This window comes from Chenopodium album, chromosome 9 (assembly GCF_948465745.1).
Source record: "Chenopodium album chromosome 9, dcCheAlbu1.1, whole genome shotgun sequence".
Lineage (NCBI taxonomy): Eukaryota > Viridiplantae > Streptophyta > Magnoliopsida > Caryophyllales > Amaranthaceae > Chenopodium > Chenopodium album.
In genome coordinates this window covers 16,418,111-16,441,680 of record NC_137842.1, presented here as the reverse complement: position 1 = coordinate 16,441,680, position 23,570 = coordinate 16,418,111, and the positions used below count along the sequence as shown (strand labels likewise).

General features: G+C 36.6%; 2 protein-coding genes across 3 annotated transcripts; one reads left to right on the top strand and one right to left on the bottom strand.

Annotated features, from left to right (window-relative positions):
* Positions 1 to 383: 383 nt before the first annotated feature.
* Positions 384 to 15,205, top strand: LOC145558439 (uncharacterized). Of its 2 annotated transcripts, none has more exons than XM_081619684.1 (4): positions 384 to 566; positions 11,807 to 13,808; positions 14,052 to 14,138; positions 14,807 to 14,944. In XM_081619684.1, exons 2-3 carry the CDS (start codon positions 11,839 to 11,841, stop codon positions 14,125 to 14,127), a joined length of 2,046 nt encoding a protein of 681 aa, XP_081475810.1. In that variant the 5' UTR covers positions 384 to 566; positions 11,807 to 11,838; the 3' UTR covers positions 14,128 to 14,138; positions 14,807 to 14,944. The 2 variants fall into 2 exon arrangements, with proteins under 2 accessions (XP_081475810.1, XP_081475809.1); XM_081619683.1 differs by having other exon boundaries at positions 386 to 566; positions 14,063 to 14,138; positions 14,807 to 15,205.
* A 1,466-nt stretch (positions 15,206 to 16,671) lies between these two features.
* On the bottom strand, positions 16,672 to 20,959 carry LOC145558438 (glucose-1-phosphate adenylyltransferase small subunit, chloroplastic/amyloplastic). Its single transcript, XM_081619682.1, has 9 exons — positions 20,618 to 20,959; positions 19,064 to 19,360; positions 18,667 to 18,936; positions 18,389 to 18,568; positions 18,213 to 18,316; positions 17,985 to 18,096; positions 17,729 to 17,827; positions 17,411 to 17,530; positions 16,672 to 17,073 (listed from the first exon to the last, which is right to left on the bottom strand). The coding sequence occupies exons 1-9, from the start codon at positions 20,849 to 20,851 to the stop codon at positions 16,957 to 16,959; spliced, it is 1,533 nt and encodes a 510-aa protein (XP_081475808.1). The 5' UTR covers positions 20,852 to 20,959; the 3' UTR covers positions 16,672 to 16,956.
* Between the last annotated feature and the right edge of the window lie 2,611 nt (positions 20,960 to 23,570).

Genomic DNA, 23,570 nt, shown 5'->3' with positions numbered 1-23,570 from the left:
GGATTCCGTTAAGTGGTAGTGATTTTTAACAAATTCTTATTTAGGTGGTAGTAAAATAAAATAAAAAATTAAAGCGGTAGTAAATGTGAAGCAGGGTGCTTTCGCTAGTAGCAAATGTGAAAATTTCCAAAAAAAAAAAATGATGACATCATATAACAAAATGGCGGGAAAATTTTTAATGTGGAAGTGACACATGGAACAGGAAGGGGGTTTATGATATCAACAAAGTTCTGTTTTAGTTATAATTAAATAGAAGATTAGATTTGTAATGTCCTTGTGGTTCATTCGATAAAAAAAACCATTTCTAAATTTTTTCTCAATCGTCTCCAGTACACTTAGTAAATTAGTAAAGGTTCATTATATTTGGTGCTTGATTGTTCATTTTATAATAACTCCCAAACCCTCAACTCCCCAACTCCCCAACTCCCTCGCTTTTTTATCACTTACCGCTCAATGCCCGCTGCCACTGCTGTCGTACCACCGCTGCCGTTGCCATTGCCGCTGCCTCTCCTCGGGTTTTCGTCGATTTGCTTCATCTCTATCTCGCAATCCACTTTTATTCAGAGGTAATTTTTTTTTTCATCAATTTGGCATTGGAATTTCTCGTTTTAAATTCGTGTTGAATTTACTTCATTCGGAATTTTGAATTTACCTGTATTTTTCAAAATTTGGAAGAAATTGTTAGAATTTTAATTTGCTTGTCAAAAGTTGACAAGAAATTCCTCCTTATATCGTTTGTTTCATTGATGTTGGTTAATTAAATTAATTGATTGATGAATTCAGTTATTTTCCATTGGAATTTTCGACTTTTTTGCCTTTACATGAGCTTAGCAATGTTCAGAATGTATAATATAAGGAGGAATTTCTTGTTTGTGTTTGATTGGAATTAAACCACTTTTTTCGCATTTCAATTATGAAGGCTGATTGTTTGTGTTTGACCCTTCATATTGCCTATAGCAACCGCCTTTTAGAGACATTGGGGTGTCTTTGATGTTGATATGGATGCATATCTAGATTATTAGGTTGAGAAGATGTTGTGAGTTGTAAATAAAGAATTTTCTTTTCATTAGGATAGATGTTACAATTTTAATTATGAACATGTTGTCTTACAACTTATGAACAAATGTAGTAGTAGATTAAGATTAAAAAAGAACAAAAAAAAAAAAAAAAGGGAAGAGACAGGTGTAGGTGAGCTGAAAGGCAGAAGCATGCTAGAGTGTTTGCTCTACTTGATTTACATAGCTCACGTAGTATATCGTCCTGATTCTTTAGAAAGAATCATTCGGCTGTTTGTCAAAGGATTGCTGAAGAATGCAGTTAGTAGAGGTTAGTGAAATCTGTTTTGTTAGTTTGCCGGTAAATTTCTTTGAATTGAAATTAAGGACATGTAGGCATGATCCGGAACATCAGCCCATTCGGTGATGTAAACTTTGTAAGGGAAATTGTTTATGCATTTAACATTTGATCTTTGGGTTGTGTGTCTAGAGAGGTGAGACTGAATTATCAGAAACTAATTTACCAACCATGAGGCTTCTGGATGCTATCTTGCTTCATCTTGGCGCTCCTTTGTCGAGTTCATTCTAGGATTGTCTTTTGATGCAATGTAGGATATAACATGGTTGGTCACTAGGCTTGCCATTTTCTTTTGTCGATCAGTTTAAGTCTCACCTAGCCTTCATTGTTCTTATATGTTTGAATTGTCTCCATCCAAGGGTACTACAAAGCTTTTCAATTGAGGGATCTAAATGTTGAAGTTAAGCCAAGGTGGAGAATACATATGGGTCCTCTCGCTTTATGCTTTGAGTTGTAAGCCTTTTTTTTTTTTTTTTTCTTACAACGCTTGATTATCCTCATCTAACATTGTGATATAAAGGCACATCTAGGTTTCATGTCAACACGAGGTTGCTAGCTTCAACCAAATAATAAATTTTAATTTCTTCCCTTATTTCTTCCGGTGTTAGCAATGATTGATTAGGCTTGAGCATAATGCACATTGTGCTTGCTTCAAATTAAAACTATTTATGTACGACAATCATTTTAAAAGAGTATATTAATAGTAAGGACACTTTAGGTGTTTAAGGTGGACACTTTTAGGGGGTGTTTGGTATCAAATTAGTAAATGTAAGGGAATGGAAACAAATTAGAAGGGGAAAGGGTAATATATAGTGTTACCCTTACTAGTTGTTTGGTATTACTAAGGAAACGTAAACAATTGTAATCAATCCCTTTCCTCTTGTTTGGCATAGATAACTTGGAAACAAATAGTTTTCCTTCTAATTTTTGATGTCTTGGCTAACTTTTGATATACATTATACAATGCAGAGCAACACTAATTACCATAATATACATATATATATATATATTTTGAACCGATTACCATAATATATCATATGCTAGATATATAGGCAAAGTCACATAAGTTGTTGATTACAAAAGCATTGAAATTCTAGTATTCTCAAAAAAAAAAAAAAAAAGCATTTAAAAACCATTAAAACATTAACTCCAATAACAACAACTTAGGACAAAACTTTCTACTTCTTCTTAAGAAGATCAATTGCATATTGTTTCTTCATATTAGTTGGAGCTTGATAGAAGATGCGAAGCTTATGTTCTTCCGCCATGAGAATTGTAGCAACCTCTAAAGCTTCGGATGGAGAAATTCCATCTAACTTCATCACCTCATCCAAAACCTTATTCACTTTTTCATCCATCATTTGCTCTCTTTCTTCCGCTTTAGACCACGCACTAGCCATAGTCCCAAGATTAACATTGATATTTTCAAATATCTTCCCAAAATTGTTAGAAACATCATGGAGGGAGGCCACCAAATCATCATCATCATTCCTACAAAAACTCTTCAAATCTACCTTGTTCTTTCCCTTTACCTTAGCCTCCTTCGCCTTTGTAGAACGTTTTCCGGATTGAGTAGTGGAATCACTTGCGGAAGAATGAATCGTAGAAGCCTTCACTTTTGCCACTTTTGAAGGAGTTGAATGATCATCCTCTATCTTCATGGGACGTTTTCCGGATTGACTTGTAGAAGAATAAGTGTCTGAATGAGTAGAATTCACATCATCTTCTTCATCACTCTCAACATTCAATGGTTGCTTATCAATGTCTTGATCCATATCTTCTATAGCATCAACAAACGACTCACTTGCATCTCCGGTAGCTTTGTCTTTTGCATAAATTTCTGCTAGAGTGTCATAATGAACGAATGGAACTCCAAATAACCCCTTAGCTTTCTTATGAGTCTGCCATATAAGAAAAAGAAAAAAATTGTTAACAAAATTTCAATAACCTTCTGACTATAAAATTTTATACTAGAGTCTCAATCAGAGAAAAATTAGAATACTTAATAAAATATCAGACAGAAAATCCAAGCAGATGTACTAGAGTCTCAATCAGAGAAAGATTAGAATACTTAATAAAATATCAGCGTAATATTGGATGAACAGTAGATTCAAATCTAGCAGCCAGAATTTTAGAAAGCAACAGAAATGTGAACAACTGCAGTAATGCTTATCAAAATAGCATCAAGAAAGCCTAACAGCAGATAAAGAGCCAATAATAAAATAACAGGAATTATAAGGTAATTCCTATCAAAATTTAATTCAAACTTGTTTCCCAATAAAATCACTCTTTTAAACACTGCATAAAATCTTGGATGAAGAAAACAGAAAGGATGTGGCTGACATTGTAATTAAGGTAGATTATGTGGCTATGTGTCCTAAATTGTGGCTGTGGCAGCAGGGGAATAGTAGCATGGGGGAGGGGCAGCAGCAAGGGAATAGCAGAAGGGGGGAGGGAAGCAGCATACCTTTACCCATCCGTCGAACACCGACTTATCTACTTGTAGAATCTTCTTCTCAGCATCCCATCCCATCCAAATCCTGAGGTGGATAACATTTCCGCCAATGCACTATATTTCTCCAACCAATGCTTGATCCTCGACTCAATGTGGGGAACCGCTCTCAAGCCGCAATTAGGAAGTACACCATTGATCATCTCTTCCAACTTATTCATGTAACCATTCTTAAACCCATTCTCACACTTCCACTTTGGATCGCAACTCAACTCATGCAAATATCTTATTAGAACCGCATCTTCTTCATACGCCCAATACCTTTTATTTTTACCTCTACCTCGATTGCTTGCCTCACCCTTAGCTTGACTAGCCTCCATCTGAAAAATTAAAAACAAAAAATAAAAAACCAAAAATCAATTGAAGCTACTACTGACCTAATGCTGATCTTTCCAAAATAAAGACATCATTTAACAATCGCCATTGAAAATGTTAACATACAAAAACATAACACCATAAAAAAGGTAGTGGTACAGATGCAATAAAGACTGAAAGGATAACAAGCAGACTAGTAGAGGTTATGAGATGTCAAGACTTAAGAGTAAATTATGGAGATTATGAGATTAATGAGTTTTTTTTTTCAACAATAGATTTAAAAGGTACATAAATTTAATTAGCACCCAAAGATCCATCAATTGTGTCAAAAGAGGCTGGAGTGCCTAAGATGCATCAGTATTAAAGTGCTTTAGCAAAATTTCCTAGCCTATAACCATGAAGGCAATGAAGCACACTAGTACAAATCAATGAAAACTAGAAAATATAATGTCCAAGACAAAATCCTAATAGTAAATCTAGACCAATGAAGCCTTATTTTTTGATACAAGATCAATGTACACCAAACAACTCCGCCAGTGGGTTTCCCGCTGCCAGTCCCAAGCCTGGATAAAGGAGGAGGGTTACGGTAGGCCAGTGACAGCCAGTATAAAACTTCGTCACATCCCATGACATGAGCCAAACAGATATTTTCGTGGGGGCGTTCCCTACTCAGCGACGCGCTGCACTTCCTAGACCCGGGTGTAGTGATAAGTATGCAAGGGTTGCTAGGTCGTCGCCCAGAAGCGACGCGCCACATTGCCCGAGTGTGGTGTCAAATGAGCAAGGGCGTGCCATTGGGGCGTTCCCTACTGAGCGACGCGCTGCACTTCCCAGACCCGGGTGCAGTGATAAGTATGTAAGGGTTGCTAGGTCGTCGCCCAGAAGCGACGCGCCATATTGCCCAATTGTGGTGTCAAATAATCAAGGACTTGGAGTTGGGATCAGGAGGGAGCGTGGGAGAAAAGAATTTAGTTTGCGGATTGGTTCTTGGAATGTGGGGTCTCTTACGGGAAAATCAGCAGAATTGGTAGAAGTAATGAAAAGACGACGCGTGAACATCATGTGCCTCCAAGAGACAAGATGGACAGGAGAAGGAGCTCGAGGCTTGGTTTTGGGGTATAAGGTATGGTATGTTGGGCAAGAAACGAGCCACAGAACAAGGAATGGTGGAGCTAGGAACGGAGTTGGTGTGGTTCTCGATGAGAGGTTGGCAAAAGAGGTGATCGAGGTCTATCGGAAGAACGATAGGTTGATAAGGCTGAAGTTGCTATGTGGCAAGGAGATTGTGAATGTTATCAGTGCTTATGCTCCCCAAGTGGGTTTAGATGCAGAAGAGAAACGACAATTTTGGGAGGACCTAGACGAGGTGGTGCAGGGTGTCCACCACTCAGAGAAGTTATATATTGGAGGGGATCTAAATGGGCACGTTGGGGCGAGCCGAGATGGCTATGAGAGTGTCCATGGAGGCTTTGGGTATGGGCAGAGGGACGCCGGTGGTGAAGCTATTATGGATTTTGCCCAATCATATGATTTAATTTTGGCTAATACTTGGTTTAAGAAGAGGGATTCACACTTGATAACTTTTCGGAATGGAGCAAATGCAACTCAAATAGACTTCCTGCTCACAAGGAGCATAGATAGACAAAGTTGCATAAACTGTAAGGTTATCCCAGGGGAGAGTGTGGTCACCCAACACCGGCTATTGGTAATGACTATTCGTCTGAAAGAGAAGGCGAAGAAAAAAGTTAGACAAGAAGAACCAAGGATAAGATGGTGGACCCTAAGGGATGCAAAAGCTAAGGTTTTTACAGAAAAGGTAATTGAAGAAGCGGATTGGGATGGAGAGGTGGATCCGGACATGACCTGGTTACGAATGAAGAACTGTTTCCTAAGAGTGGCCAAAGAGGTCTTAGGGGAAGTAAGGGGAAGAACTTCGGTACAGAGAGATACTTCGTGGTGGAATGAAGAGGTGAAAGCAGTAATTAAGCAAAAAAGGGAATGCTATCAAGCCTTAGGAAAATGTAGGAGTGATGAAACCTTTGCAGCGTATAAGGAGGCTAAGAGTAAGGCAAAGGCAGCTGTTCGCCAAGCAAAAGAAAAGGCATATCAGGAGGTTTATGAAAAGCTTGATTCCAAGGAGGGAGAAAGGATCATTTATAAGATGGCAAAGAGAAGACAAGAGGCAAGGAAGGATATTGGCATGGTGAAGTGTGTCAAAGATAAGAACCAAATGGTCCTAGTGCAAGAGGAGGGCATCAAGGACAGGTGGAAGGGGTACTTCGATGAATTATTTAATGGAAGTAATGGAGTTGTGATAGGAGATACCTCTATGAGTGATGAAGAAATCAACATGGAGTATGTGCGAAGGATTAGGAGAGTAGAGGTGGAGATTGCACTGAGGAAGATGAAACCTAAGAAGGCGGTTGGCCCTGATGGGGTACCGATAGAGGTGTGGAGGTGTTTGGGTAAGATTGGTATTGATTGGTTAACAAACCTTTTCAACAAGATATGGACGGCTACAAGGATCCCACAAGATTGGAGGAAGAGCACCTTGGTCCCGGTTTATAAAAACAAAGGAGACGCTCAAGATTGTTCTAACTATCGAGGAATTAAGCTTATGAGCCATACTATGAAGTTGTGGGAAAGGGTGATTGAACAAAGGTTGAGGGCATGCACAAGCATTTCAGATAACCAATTTGGTTTTATGCCTGGGAGATCTACTATGGAGGCAATCCATTTGATAAGACAAATGATGGAGTTTTATAGGGTAAAGAAGAAAGATCTTCATATGGTCTTTATTGATTTAGAGAAGGCATATGACAAGGTGCCAAGAGAGATACTTTGGTGGGCAATGTTGAAGAAAGGTATCCCACGAAGGTATGTAGACCTAGTTAAGGATATGTATCGGGATGTGTCAACAAATGTGAGGACATGCGGAGGGTTGACAAAAGATTTCCCTATTACAATCGGATTGCATCAAGGGTCTGCATTAAGCCCTTTTCTTTTTGCAACGGTTCTAGACGAATTAACTAGACCAATTCAAGATGAGGTTCCATGGTGTATGCTGTTCGCAGATGATATCGTTTTGGTGGATGAGACTAAGGATGGGGTTAATGTCAAGTTGGAGCAATGGAGGCAAAGGTTGGAATCTAGAGGGTTTAAGCTAAGTCGGAGTAAGACTGAATATTTGGTATGTCGTTTTGGCACTCAGAGGGGGACAAGCAATGAAGTGGTGAGTTTGGATGGAAAGGATTTGACCATGAGTGAATGTTTTAAGTACCTAGGGTCGATCATCCAGAAGAATGGTGACATTGATCAAGACGTGACCCACAGGATTAAGTCAGGGTGGCTTAAATGGAGAGCGGCCACGGGAGTGCTATGCGACCGCAGCATTCCCTTAAAGTTGAAGGGAAAATTCTACAGGACTGCCATAAGACCAGTGTTGCTCTATGGTACAGAATGTTGGGCTTCTAAGAAAGAGCATATTAAAAAGATGGAGGTTACGGAAATGCGCATGTTAAGGTGGATGTGTGGAAACACTTTAAGAGATAGAATCAGAAATGAGGTTATTCGCAAGAAAGTAGGTGTGGCGGGCATTGTAGATAAATTAAGGGAAAATCGTCTGCGTTGGTTTGGACATGTAAGACGGAGACCCGAGGGTGCACCGGTGCGAAGAGTGGAAGAGTGGGACCATGGAGGGATTAAACGAGGAAGAGGGAGACCAAAGATGACTTGGTTGGAAGGAGTGAGGAAGGATATGAAGTGCATGGATTTACGTGAGGATGAAGTTTTGGATCGTAAGGGATGGAGGAGAAAGATTTATGTTGATGACTACACGGAATAATCAAATTTGGTTCATGTTAGCCGACCCCACTTTTGGGATTAAGGCTTTGATTGATTGATTGATTGATTGATCAATGTACACCAAACTTTACAATCAAAACAACATAATAGGATTAACTAATCTTGAATTGACAATGATGGGATTACAACAATACAGAAAAACACACTCACTAATAAGAAATGTTTGGTAAATGATAACAGTCCTTAGTAACCATCATAAACACACAACTCTCTTTACTCCTTCAGAACAAAATATAAGGCATATTAGAATTGAACAGAACAAATCAATGAAGCATAACATACTTTTTATGTTATTGACCATGTCTACCTCTCGCCCTCCAATCGTTAAACATATCTTGGGCTAATGTGTTTCTAAAATTGGTCCAATGATCTGAAGTAGCAACACTTGTAATAAATTCCCTCTCATCATCAGAATCACTCTCGGAATCATCATCGGATTCACTCAATTCATCTTCTTTTATATCATCCGTAGGCATGAATTTTCTAATTAGATTATGTAATAAGCAACAAGCCATCACGATGCGTCCATGAGTTCGAATAGGGAAAAACGAAGGACTTCTAAGTATACTCCATCTTCCTTTAAGTAGGCCAAAACATCTTTCAATCACATTTCGCGCTCTAGCATGTTTCATGTTATAGAATTCCTCGGCTCTTTCGGGTTGTCGATCCGTCCATTCTTTTAAATGGTATCTTTGACCTCTATATGGAGCAAGAAAACCCTCACAATTCGTATACCCCGCATCAGCCAAATAATAATTACCTTCAAAGTTATTGAAAAAAAATAATTACTTCCAACCAAAACTAATAAAACATATACACTCACAAAAAAGGCCTTCTCTTACCTCGAGGTACTCTAAAACCGTTTGGTCTAGAAAGAGCATTTCGAAGTACACGCATATCATGGGCCGAGCCTTTCCAACCAGGAAGAACATAAATAAATTGCATATTAGGTGCACAAACACCCAATACATTCATAGCAATCGTTCCTTTTCTTGTTCTATACTTTGGTCGTTCTTGTGAAGGCACATTTACATTAATGTAAGTCCCATCTAATGCCCCTAAACAATTCTACAAAAATAGGAAAAAATATTACTTACAAACAAGCAAAAATAAGAAAATCCTAGCAAAATTTAGGGGCTTTGAAAATACCAATACCTTGAAGGATTTCCACCTTTCATCTTCACAATCATCCAATATTGGTGTGGGATTGTAAAGTAGTACTTCATGCAACTTGAGAAAAGCCCTTAGACAAAGGTGAAATTGTCGGCTCACGGTTTCTCCACTTCTATAGAAGTAATGTCCAATAGACCTATTCTTCTTATGATGAGCCAACGGTATAAAAACATGGCTACTATCTCTTGAAGCGACATGTTTTTTGTTTCACTCAAACCCCCAATGTCTCTAAGCATCTCACAAATAATATTGAAAGTTTTTCTATTAACGTGAAGCTCACTCTTGCATTTCACATCACTCTCCCTATAAAGCCCTCTCAATACTAACATCCGTAACAATTTTTTGTTTCTTTTCCTATCTTTTATTTGAACCCCCCTTATTGTAACAACGCTAATTATATACCACATCCAATACATCATCAACATAATAATAACCATTGCAATTACTATTTGTATTTGTTTTAGCTCTTTCTTCCTTATAGAACGCATAAGTCGAGGCATTGTACAAGAAACACAGAAAATAAATGGCAATTGAACCTGATAAACGGCAAAACAATAGTTATATCAATCTCTAGTTAATCAAATAACAAATATTGTCAACCAAATCATGAGGAGTAAACTAGTCAAGGAACAAGCAAAATTAAGCAAAAAACCATGGTCTATATACTCAAAATAGTAGCAGTAACTTTCTCACTGTAATGCATACACATATGGAGCAAAATAAGACATGTATAGCACCAGAAAACCATGGTCTATATACTCAAAATAGTAGCAGCAACTTTCTCATCGTAATGCATACATATGGAGCAAAATAAGACATGTTCAGCACCACCAATAATCTATTACATTCATAACATAGATATAATTACCAAATGAAGAAATTATACAAAACTCCAATGTTTGTTAAATAATTTCAAATGAATTGAAGCTTAAAACAATAACATTCGTAGCTGAAACTTGAAGTAATTATAATAATACAATCAAAAATCAAACAAAAACAACTTTCTGAAGATTGCAATTGAACACGCAAGTTATAAATTCATACCAAAAAACGCAAAAATTGATACTACATGAACCCTAGAAATTGAACGAAAACAACTTTCTGAAGTTGCAATTGAACACGCAAGTAATAAATTCATACCAAAAACGCAAAAATTGATACTACATGAACCCTAGAAATTGAATGAGAGAAATGAAGATGGCAAACCTGTGATAATTTCCGAAGATTTGCAGAAGAAAATCGAAAATTTAGGAGTAAGATCTGGAGAATTGCAGCTTCCTCGTAGAATCGTCGAAATTTTTTGGGAATTTTCAGAGAATTATCAAGCAAGTGAAGAGGAGAGAGAAGAATTTTCTTTATTTTTTGTGTTAGAGGAAGGAAAGGGGATTTGTTTCCTCACCTATTACAGGGGAAACAATTGGGTGGATTGGGTTACCCCTAACTAACGGTTTGTGTTACTTTAGTCCGTAACCAAACACAATGTAACGGAAACGCTAATATGATTCCGTTTCCATCCCTATAAAATCCCTATACCAAACACTCCCTTATAGTGTTGGCTTATAGAATAGAGAAGTCAAGCCTTAAATTTTCCAATGGAAATCAGATACTTTAAAATGCAAGGAGGGTTATAATGGTCTCAACACTTCCAAGGATGAAAATGCACTCATGCAAAAGCCTTTTCGCACAATTTAAACTCCTGGAGGATTAGTTGAACATTTATTAATTTTTCTTTGGTTCTAAGGACTTCCATATGTATTTAAGGTGCTTGTGGTAGTGTATTTTTTATTACTCATTATATCTTTTCCTTAAAATGGCGTAAGTCCTGATCTAGTACCACAGGAAAAAAGTATAAATTAGTTAAGCTAATCATGAATATATTCAAATACTTGCTAGCTGAGACTAAATTTGCTATCCTCGAATAGTCTAAAGCAAAAACTGTGTTGGGATCTTGACTAGTAAGTTTAATCTATACTGGGACTAAATGCTTAAGGTGATTGGTGCATGCTGTGCATTTAATCATCTTGAACTATACACCAACTCCAATTAACAAATGTTATCACTTAGAAGAGAAACCTTTTAAATTCTACTAACAATACAGTAGTTGTGAGGTTTTTGAGAGGTTTTTTTGGTTTTGTTTATTTCCCACAAAATGGGAAACTAGTATCAAGATAATTGGTATGTTGACAGGCCTGAATTGTAGTTTTTTCATCTTCGGCTGGAGTATGATAGCTGTTGAAATATTTGCTTTGAGCAACCTAGCTAATGGATTAATTTTGGAATCAGAAAATGTTTACTTGAGCAACCTAGCAAATGGATTAATTAATAAAGTGAGCTTGTATTGATGCTTCTGCTGTCACCTTGTAGAATGTCGTGGACAATGTGATGCTTTTATTCACCCTTTTTAGGAGAGTCATTTCTTCCGTGTTTATTTTTCTATCAAAACTGAATAAGAAAACCTTCTGTATTTAACAGCTTTTAGTTTGATTATTTAGCTGTGTTGCTATTCAGTCAAGTTAAACCTTTATTAGTCCAATACTGGTTCTCATTTGTGATTCTGAACTAAATTTCTATTTCCCTTGTGATATTTAGGGATTGATGTGACTGTGTAAGGCAAACAACAAATGACTGCTCGAACAAGTGTGCTCTGCGGTCAGGGGTCAAGAGAACAGCACCATTTTTCTTTGAAACTGCAGAGCCAGAAAACATCTTGTTTAAAATGCCACAGACGTGGTGATTTATTGGTTTGTAGTAATTGGGACTGCCCAGTAGTTGTTCATGAGAGCTGTATGCCCTCTGTGGCTCGCTTTGATGACTCAGGGGGCTTTTATTGCCCATATTGTTTATATAAGCAATCCCTTGTTGAATGTCATCAAGCCAAGGAAAAAGTGCTATTGGCCAATAAGGCTCTTATCAATTTTCTAGATACAAGGACTAGGATTGATGCTGGGCCTACAGAACATTTTAGAAGTTTGAAGAGGAAAAAACCAGATGCACCAACGGTTTTTAAGAAAAATGATGGTGCTACGGTACAATGTAATGAAGTTCATCAGCCTATGCAGTTAAAAGGTGGTCATCAAGATAATTGTCAGTTTCTTGAGACACTTTCTGGTAATCAACAGGAATCAAGGCCAACAAGATATAACTGTATGAGAAGGGGGTCCCCTGCCAAAAATGATGAAAAATCAGACAGCAAAAGTAATGATATTGGAGACTGTGGAATTGCAGACAAATCACAAGTAAAACCATCAAAAAGTTCTGTCCTTCCTACAAGGGAGGATGTTATGTTAGTGACACCAAATTCAACCAATGAGCATGGAGAAACTGCAAAGACAGTGTCAGGGAGTTTTAAAAAAGGGGTAGAAAGGGAGCAGAGGCAGACAGATCCTCAAGAAACTCCTCGGTGCTTGACTAATAATAACACATTGGAGGTAAATGAAGAACCTTGCAAGGGAAACGATTCTGCATTGCAAGATGGCTGTTATGTAAAAACTCAAGTTTTAGACACTTTTGATCGATCTGATGAAACTAGAGAAGGTTTTAGCAGGACACATGAAGAGTGTAGAAACACAACTGGTGTGTATCCTATGAGGAAGGAGAGAAATTCATTTCCGCAGAGAGGATTTGGTGAATCAACCATAAAGTATCTAGAAATTGAACAGACTGTGGAAAGATATCATGATAGAGTGGTGGAAAGGATCCAGACACAGGAAGAGACTAAAGAAACTTCTGTTTGCTGTATGAGGGACAACGATGCTATTATGATAAATGGAAAACCTGATGGGATGTGTGACAATGCATATAAAGATGATGACCCTGTTCTAAGACAAAGGATGGTAAATACAGGGAATGACAGTCAAGATGTTGGAGTAGGGAAAAATCTGCGTCAAAGGACTGATGAAGAGCAAACAATCCTGAAATCACCCAAACCTGCCTGTTATACAAAGAAGGATAATGACACAGTGATACATGAAAAGTCAGGAAATTCAAATAAAAATATTGAAGAAACTTCAAAGCCAGTGGAACAATATAACAATGGACGAGTAGAAAAGGTGCAGACACATGAAGAGTCTCAAAAAGATTGTTATGGAAGTGCAGGGGAAATAAAAGCTCTGCAAGATGCTACAAGGGAAAACAATGCAGCAGTGACACATGAATTAGGAATTTTGGCAAGCAGGCGTACGGAAACTAAAGACTCATTGGAGAAGAATCATGACAGAGTGGTTGAGATGGAGCAGACACAGACAAAACGTCGAAGCAACAGGAATAATGACAAAAAAGAGATGGCTGTAGAATCTGATGTTCAAAATTGTAGTTCATCCCACTGTGGAATGACCAATGACAGGAAATCAAGAGTAAATTCAAAAAATAAGTCTCCCCAAATTACAAGAAATGGAAGTTTATCTGTGTCAGCTGAAGAATTTGGCTCTGCAGATGAGTCATCTAATAATGTTTACCTCGAGCGAGGAAGTTATACTGTGCCGAAAAGGAAAATGCAAAAGAACTTGAAAAATGATATACAGCATGGAAAATTGTCTGGAATTTCTAAAAATGAAGGTGAATCAAGACACAAAGTGGAATCCATAAAACAAATGTGAGTTATGTGAGATTACTTGGTCTATTACTTTTAGCTTTTATTAACTCTACCCAAGTTATTTTCGACTCTTTCATTTCAGACTATAGAGTATTAACTTGATTTCAATGCAATACAACTATTTAAAGCATTACATATTGGAGAATAAAGAGGACATTATAATGTGAATGAAACTCTTACCTATTTGCTAATAAACATTTAGTTTCACCATTAAATCATTGCTATAAACTTAAGGTTTTGCAGTTTATTTGCAGCCAACGGTCAACTATTTTGCCTGCTGCGAGACGTAGGAAGTTACCATGGACAACAGAAGAAGTAGAAATGTTGAAGGTACGGAACTCTTTAAATTAAGAGCTAATATAGAGGTTATCTGTGGAAAACTAAGAAAGCATTTTAACGCATGTCCTATCTTTTAATCCAACTGAGCTCATCATACGACTTTTAAGTCCTTATTTGAAGGAATTGACTTCTTTTATATTCCACATCGTTAATAGAATTAGTAACAATAGTTTATCTAACAGAACAATGTAATACATGTCTACCCTCATCTGCAAGCCTGATTAATATAGGATTTTAACAATCTGGTGCCTTCAGTTTTTGTATTAATTTTTGAAGAAATTGATTTACTTGTATGCAAGCGTTCCACACCAGTAATTAGGAAGTTCACAATATATTCAGAAGGATTTCTTCTTGAGAATATTTGGGCTGATAATAAAAGTGTTGCTAGTTTGCTACAATTGTATGATAGAAGTTTGACTGGACGAAAGTGCTTTGACCACTAGGATTCATCTAGCTTTAGATCCTTCACATATTTTAGCTTCTGGAATTCGGTAGAAGTTGAAGTAAAGGGATGAAAGGTATGAACATGTCGACAGAAGACGTGAATAGATCACAGAATAAAAAGCTGTTATAAAAATATTTAATTATCTACTGTTTTTTTTTTTTTATTTTTTTTTTAATTTTTTAATTTTTATTTTTTTAAAAATGTATTACTGCAGGAAGGTGTGCAGAAATTTTCATTGGCAACTAATAAGAATATCTCATGGGTAAAAATTTTGGAATTTGGACGACATATCTTTGATGGGACGCGTGTTCCAAGTGATCTTAAAGACAAGTGGAAGAAGATAAAGGGTGAAGGATATGCAAATACTGATGCAAAATGAAATCATAGTAGCACAAATACTTACTATACGGGTCAGACGTTTTGATTCTACGTTGTCACTACTTAATGCTAACTATTTGGTTGTAGAAATTTAGGTTGTCAAGAAAAGAGGTTGGTCTTTTGCCTTTTCATCTGAGTAAGATGGAATAGGATCTGTATATGCTCTCCAGAATACACAAGTCTGTAAAATTTTGAATTTTTGCTAATTGCTCTTCAATGCTCAGGTGTTACAACATGTCTATTCTACGCCCAAGTGCATCTAATATATAAGTTGCATCAATCTTTAGTGGGAATTCACCCTACATTTTTACTCCATCTTTCTCCTTGAGGGTTCTTTCTCTTAGGTATTAAAAAATGCTCGTAGCAGGAGCAACAACAATGTTAGATGACTTAGATCACTCAAGTGTATCCAATTATCTTTCTAACTTTCTAATTATTGTTATTATACTTCCTTCGTCCCTAAATTACATTCCTACTTCTAGCATTTATTTCTCACATAATAGAGAGAAGTAGAAATGTAATTTAGGGATGGAGGGAGTAGTAGATTATAATGGAATAACAATTGAGCTAAGGATACATGCATGACTTCCTAGATCTCATAAAGCCTTTTGGACTTTGCACCCGACTTCTTATGTTTGTTTTCGTAGCAGGATTACTATTCTTTGTTTTAGTGCAAGCAACTAGTATAGTACTCGATTTTCCTTCGCTGTCAATGCGAGTTTGGGTTCTCTTCAATGTTTATGATCTGTGCTCTTGGTCCATCTCGACTGTTTAAGTTATTTTGGCTTCTCCATGTCCACAGTATGGATGTGGTTAAGGTATCTTGATTGTTCGGGCTCCGTAGCTATTGGTTTGCTGCAAGACCTTTTCAGTATTTTATTCTCTTCGTTCTTCCTATAACGGTTCTTAAGGTGTTTCTTTTAGGTTGTTTTGTGTTCTTGTATTAGTTTGTGGTTAGGTTGTAATACTGCTTTTCTTTAATAAAATCTTTTTTTAATAAATAAATAAACCTAGTATAGTACTCATGTTACGCAGCATGTTTTACAAATTTATATACTATACAAGTATAACACACAAAGCTCTTTAGCAAACTTGTTGAATTGAAGAAGCTGATGTAAACGTTCTTGTCACATAATAGAGTCCAGCTGCGCTAATTGATTGACGTATTTATGTTTAGAGAGCCACAAGGGTGGGAGTGAGAACTATGTTTTACATATGATTGACGTATGTATGTTCTAATGCCTGACCTATCTAAATCAACATAGCTGGGGAGAGATAGTTTTACATCCAACTCATTCATTCATAAAACGTTGATAATGGTCACTGTCCTTGCTAATAATGTTGTTACATTAATGAGAAAGCAAACAAGATTGTATTAAAACGTCTAATTTGCAAGGTGGAAACCCTCAACACAATTTCTTTGGTCTAGTATATGTGATTTGAGCCACGCCTCTGTAAGGAAGGAAGAAGTGTAAGAGGGAATTTTTCACTCCCAAGGTACGTGTAGTTGATCGATTTGACTTTGTGGTATAAAGGGTACAAGATGAAAACCTCATCAACTACGCCGAATCTTGCTTGGCATTCAACAATTGTAGAGTTGGTGAAGCTTAGTTATCAAAAATAGTCGGGCATATAGGATGGCTACGTCTCATTTTTCATGGTTTGCAATACGAAGGACCCAAGATAAACACGATTTAGATCTGAAAGACTGAAACTAGTTAACAGGGTTGGATTATTATGTTCTTTTTTTTTTCTTCCTCTAACCCAAGATAACTATTTATTATGGTATGGCATAAAACAAATTTTTAGTGCCTATAGAAGCCAAAATGTCTACAATACCGTTTCTAATATCCTCTCGTCCAATTTATAGCACTACCTCTGTCCATCGGCACAAAGATCATAATATTTACATACTCAAAGATTGAAGCAAGAGGTAGAGAGGCCTTGCAGTGGGACAGATACTTTTGCTTGGTATATGAACCATTATTAGATTACTGTTCCACTCGGAATCAAGGCATCCTTGATTACTGTAACAATACCGCTCTTGATGAAATATCCGTCTGTTTCTCTTGCTGCTTCTTGTACATTATCACTGTTAATAATCTGCAATAAAAGAAAGGTCGAATTTAACTCAACTTTTGACAGATATTTCATATTAGTGCCAAATGACAAATGTAAAAGAATGGTGACCTAGGTTGCAAAATAAAAGAATAGCTTCTTAAACTACTAAAAATTTAACTATATTTGGCATAACTTTGTTCTATATTGTCAAATATGGACAATTGGCATCATAAAGTTTAAAATGTTTGCATGTAATCTCAGCTGTATAGCTTGATCTCTCAGATGTGTAAAATTAATCTGTAAGATACGTGCAAGCTAAAATGTAATGTAATCAAACACATACAGATGTACAAATGAGAGTTTTTACTGAGCTACTAACCTTAACATTGTCTCCAATCCGAGCATTCTTATCAATAATAGCTCTTTTTATATGGGTATTCTGCCCAATACCAATAGGTACACTACCCTTACCAGCTAGGAGTTTCCTATCAGCATCAGTCTGCATCATTAAATAACATTAATTAACCACTGAATGTGTGATAAAAGCAGAGCAACTAGCTTGAACCATTGCTGAGTTAACTTTGGTCCATATCCAAACAACAAAGTAAATATTTTTTTCAATTAGTATGGAGTACAACGTTTGCTACCAAATTTATAAAGGCCAGCAGCCAAGCATCATGAACATTTGTACACATACCTCATAATAATCAGCACCCATTAGCAGCGTATCCTCAATAATTGCACCCTCCGAAATGCAAGATCGAAGACCAATAACAGAATGGTGAATCTTGCAGTTCTGTAGAGGAAGTCATTCAATTAAAGCAAAGACATCACCAGTTTCATCTAGAAAATATTAAGCATATCTATGTGTAGTATACAATTTACAAATAAAAACATCACAAGTGGCAACAAGTAAGAATACCCAGTTTCCTTGGTGCTTGCGAAATTCTTACCTTAATCACACAGCCTTCACCAATGACACTGTCAGTGATATCGGCATCAAGCATCTTTGAAGGGGGCAAATACCGAGGTTGTGTATAAATTGGAGATGAACGATCATAGAAGCTTAAGATAGAACAACATGCTTGGTACTTCAGAATTTCCAAGTTGAGAATATATCATACAAAATCTCAATAGTAAAATTGATAAAACATCATATATCCTCCATGCATTATGATTACCTGAAATCAGGTACTGGCTTTTTGGTGATACCCAAGTTGGCATTGTAAAAGGCCTCAATTGTACCAATATCTTCCCAGTAACCATCATACAAGTAAGCTTGAACCTATACAGTATAAGCAAAATATGAGCAGAAGAAACCCACACTGAAAACATATGAGAGAGGACCACAACATACTCTTAGCCCTATATCAGTTGCGCCTGGGATAACTTCACTTCCAAAATCATTAGCATCAGGAAATTTATCACGGAGCAAGTTTAGCATCACATCTTTGCTGATAACATAAATACCCATGCTAGCTATGAATGGCAATTCTTTTGCTCTCTCGTCATCTAGACCCAGGATTGTGGTATCAACCTACAAGTGGTCAGAGACAGAGTGACTAGAGAATTCTTTCTGAGGTATAAAAAATAAATGAGCATTGTAAACGATCATTTTGCTTCTATAAATTCTACCTTCATAGCTTTCAATTGTTCTCCTTTCGGTTTCTCAGCAAACTCAATAATCCTTCCTTCTTCGTCAATTTTCATCAAACCAAATGCAGTAGCACGCTTTTCATCCATCGGCAGTGCAGCAACAGTAATGTCTGCATCAGTTTCTCTGTGAGCTTGGATAAATCTTTCATAATCCATTCGATACAAATGGTCACCGGCTAGAATCAAGAACTCAAGAACATTGTGCTCTTCAAATAGCCACAAGTATTGCCTAACAGCATCAGCTGTACCCTGCAATCAAAAAATCATAGATTGTTGATTCACAGAAGAACATGACATCAAATAATTAAGCATGTTGGCAGATAAACAAGACACGGTAGGGACAATGTAGCTAAGAAGATTATAACAACTAGCACACCTGAAACCAGTTTGGATTTTCTGGACTTTGCTGAGCAGCAAGAACTTCTACAAACCCTTCATTCTTGTAACCTCCCATATTACTAGCATATGCCCGGGAAAGATGACGGTTGAGAGATGCAGAGTTGAATTGGGTAAGAACATATATTTTGGAAATGTTACTGTTCAAACAGTTGCTCACTGGGATGTCAATAAGCCTATAGTTAGCACCAAGGGGCACTGCAGGCTTTGCTCTCTTCTTCGTAAGCGGGTAGAGACGTGTGCCAGCACCACCTCCAAGTATAATACCAAGAACACTCTGCATCACAATTTACATAAAATGTTAATTCATAATCTGATGTAGTACAAACTTTCTTATTCATACACACATTCAACTGATGAGGTTGTTCTATAAATACATTCACAAAAATAACACCTCAAGATTCAAAAGATCGTCTAGTTACAAGCATCAACAACCATAATATCGCGGGGCTCAATCAATTATCTAGCCTACTGTAATTTATTGAACATAGGCTCTAATATGACAGCATATGAACCCACGTATTGAAACTGCCCACAATTTCGCCAACTAAGCTAGCTAACATCCACCGATCCATCTCTAGCCCTTGTCACCCTTACACGCAAAAAGGTTAACCTTTGATCAGGGGCAGAAAACTTTATATTATTCTCATTTTTGTATATGAATTTAAAACAAGTAAAACTTCTTACACTAAAACACACTCCAAATTGTATTCCAACAGCCCAAGAGGCTAGATTGCCTAAATTAGCAATAATTAAAGACGAATATAGAGCAAAATATCACTCCTAGCTACAGCCATCAAACCTCTAAAGAAAGAATAGCATGTTAAGTATGCTTTCCTTTACTGATAAAAAATTCAAATTTATTTTTTTGTAAAAAAAAAAAGGAAAATGATACATACAAGTATACAACCCTTACAAATTATGCATATAGATTATAAAGTGTCGTCCTTATTAAAAATTCATTTTTTATATAAAGGAAAATGATACATACAACCCTGACCGATTATGCATATAAATTATCAAGTGTCAAAGGTACATTTACCCGTGATTTAGTCATGCATTCTTAAATTACATTAACTCGTGATTTTGTAACGCATTATTAAATTAATTCCGATATAATGTATCATTACCCAAAATAACACTTTTTCTAGAACCAAAATAATGCACTGGAGAAGATGCATTGGGATTCAACAACAATTTAAAATCTATTCCACATACAAATAAACGAGAGAATCAAGATAACACTTGCCGTAACAAATTGGTATTCTCATTTTCTTTCTTTTATTCTTCTCAATTTTCAATTTATATTATTACTTAATAAATTATTTTCCCAAATTAGAATATTATCATTTGATCCATTTTCTAATTTTAAATTTCATTGTAGATGTCGTCCTATCATATTTTTATCAATAAATTACTAATTAAAAATCAGACATTCGAAATTGTTGATTCAATTTAGCAATATAGAGATAAAATCAAACGAACAAATCAAAAACAATGTTAAAAAAATCAATATCAATGAAAAAAAACTCACGCGACTAGCTTCAGGATCAAGACAAGTCTGCGAATTCTGAGAATCAGAAACAGCCTTAGGAGAAACAACAATCGGAGCTCGTTTAGCGTCGGAAGAGAATCGGCAATGGCGACGAGACGACGACGAAACCGTCGGTAAAAACTTGTCGCCGGAAACAGAAGAAGACGACGAAAATGCAAGATGGGTGGTTTTGGATGGAACAGTTATCGCCCCAATGAGCGCCATGGCCGCCATTGTTGTTGGGTGAAGAGCTAAAAATGGGTGTCAGCACAGAGAGAGTGAGTGGTAGTGGGGGTAGAGAGAGAAACTAGAGAGAGAAAGAAAATAGAGAGATTTGGAAATATGGGATTTCGACCGTTCAAAGTATTTATAAAAAAAATAAAATAATCTCGTCAAAAAAATAATTAAAGAAATAAAATAAATGGGGAATATTTTTTTTTTACAAGTATCTTTGATTATTATTTGCCCTTTGATTTCATGAATATTACGTACTATTGATGATAATTGTATTTTTGGTTGTTTACAAAAAATAATAATAATAATTGTATTTTTGGAGTTTTGGGTCTTGGTATTTGTGATTTTTGATTGGGTATGGATGGTTGTATGGATGGTATATGACTAATATCCTCGTGCTTGCACCGGATCTTGTCTATTATTGTATTCTTTTTTTTTTTTTGGACAGAAGGAGAAAAGAGACTAAGGACCTGTTTTCATTGACTAAACTCAGTTGAACTGAACTAAACTGAACTTATTAGAGCTGAACTGAACTTATTAGAGCTGAATTGAACTGAACTGAATATTTTATAAGAGAAAGAAATTAGGAGTTGAACTGAACTGAACTTATCAGAGCTGAACTGAACTGAAAATAAACGTATGAGAACAGACCCTAACGCTCCAACTTAACCATACTTCCTACAATGGACAACTAAATGATGAGCTCTAGTGACCATATTTCTATCTGCCTTAATACTCCCTCCGTTTTTAAATATTTGCTCCACTTTTCTTTTACAGCCGTTTTTAAATGCTTGCTCCATTTCCTTTTTTGGAAAGATTTTACAATAATTAATTCATTTCTCACACTTGGTGGACCCAACTTAATACTCTCCGCCCTCCTATTCTTCCACTACTTTTGCTTTTTACAATTTTTTATTTTCTCAACTACGCCACTACCTCCATATATTATTACTTTCTCCAATTTCTCCTAAAACTCCGCGCATGTAGAAATGGAGCAAGTATTTAAAAATGGAGGGAGTACATACAACATATTGTCTTTTTAGCACCTCTTGACGGACATCCTTGACTATTTGCTTTAGCTCCTCCTCAACCTTATCTGGATTCTTTATTGCTCCTACCATTTGAGCTGAATCTATTTTAATTATGAGATTACCAACCTCCGCATGAGCATGTTGCAGTGCTTCCAGGATAGCTAGTCCCTCTGCCTGAGTTGGTGTTGCTACGAAGACTCACTTGCTCCCTTGTATGTGCTGCAAGTTGAGATTTTCTATTGTCCAAGCAATTGCTGCTCTCCAATTATTTCCTTTGTTTCTCTTCCCTTGCTTCCAAGCTGCATCCACACACATCAAAATAAAAGGATTTGTTGTAGCAGTCCTAACTTTCCAAATTGCTGAAGTCTAGCTAGTCCATGGGATGGTTGCTTTGCTGTGCAGCTAGCTTGCTTCTTGACTTGAATTTTCTTCCAGATATTCACGTGAATCTGTGCCAATTCTAAGATAACTTTTGAATTGACACTCACGCCCTTGAAAATGATATCATTTCTATGTAACCAAAGTGCACATAGGATCGCCACAATAGTTGTTAAGGAATGTGAGTTATCTTGTAGACATGTCATACAGTAATTTATAAAATTACTGTAGTCCATTCTCTGCAAGACAAAAACAGCGGTTTAACTGAAGATTCCAAGGGGAGAAGCTGCCCACACTCTCCTTGAAACCTCACAAAATCAAAACAAATGGTTCATGCTTTCTGGCTCCTTTTGACATAAGACACAATTTCTTTCCGAGAAAATTCCTCTCTTTTCCAGGTTATCTTTTGTGGGAATAATATTCTGAGCAACTCTCCAGATAAACATTTTCCACTTAGGTGGAATATTTGTCTTCCCCCACTTCTTCCAGAACAATGTATGTTTTGGGTTCCATGTTGTCACTTTTGAGCTTGTTGCAGCCACCCGGTAACCTGACTTGAGGTTAAAATCACCCTTCCTATCTGCAATCCATCTAGTATAATAAATACAATATTGCAGAAATTTATACAAAGATTATGGGGCTAGAGAAAAAATCGTTTTTAAGTTTGCATGGAATTCACTTTACTAAGTGATTCAAGATGAGTAATTATTCAACTAACATAGCTAAATAAGCTAGAAACCTGTATGTGTGAATTTTTTCAGAAATAAACATATGACCTAGTATGTTTGTTACAATTTTTTATTTTTAGAAGTGCTAAACAACTTAGTGCCACTTATAATGCAGTGGTAGTCGTAATGGGTGAATAGAAGAACCATCCAGCCACTCGAGGTCAATGAAGTTTCCACCACCTTTAACAACAGGAATCTAAGGCTTCTTAGGAGCATCTATAGTAGCCACAACCAACTTCCTGCTAGTTGTAGGGTTGACTTTGTTGTTAACAACCGCAACTCTTCTTCCTACCTGACAAGAAAGGCGATGTAAACCCATTTACTACTGCTATAACAAATGATGCTGCTGCCATTTTTCTCGTTTTTTACCATAATTTGCTATTGATTCACCCAAGACACTCCTCATTCACCTAGTAACTTAGTATGTGTAATTGGTTTTTCTAAAAGAGTATATCTAATATCAAGAATTGCTAATTTTGTCCACAACTATATAAAGTTCTTCAATACCTGGCTGTTCTCTAAAAAAAATGAATAATAAAAGGCAAAAGAGAATTTACAATCTGCCACTCATGGATCAATATT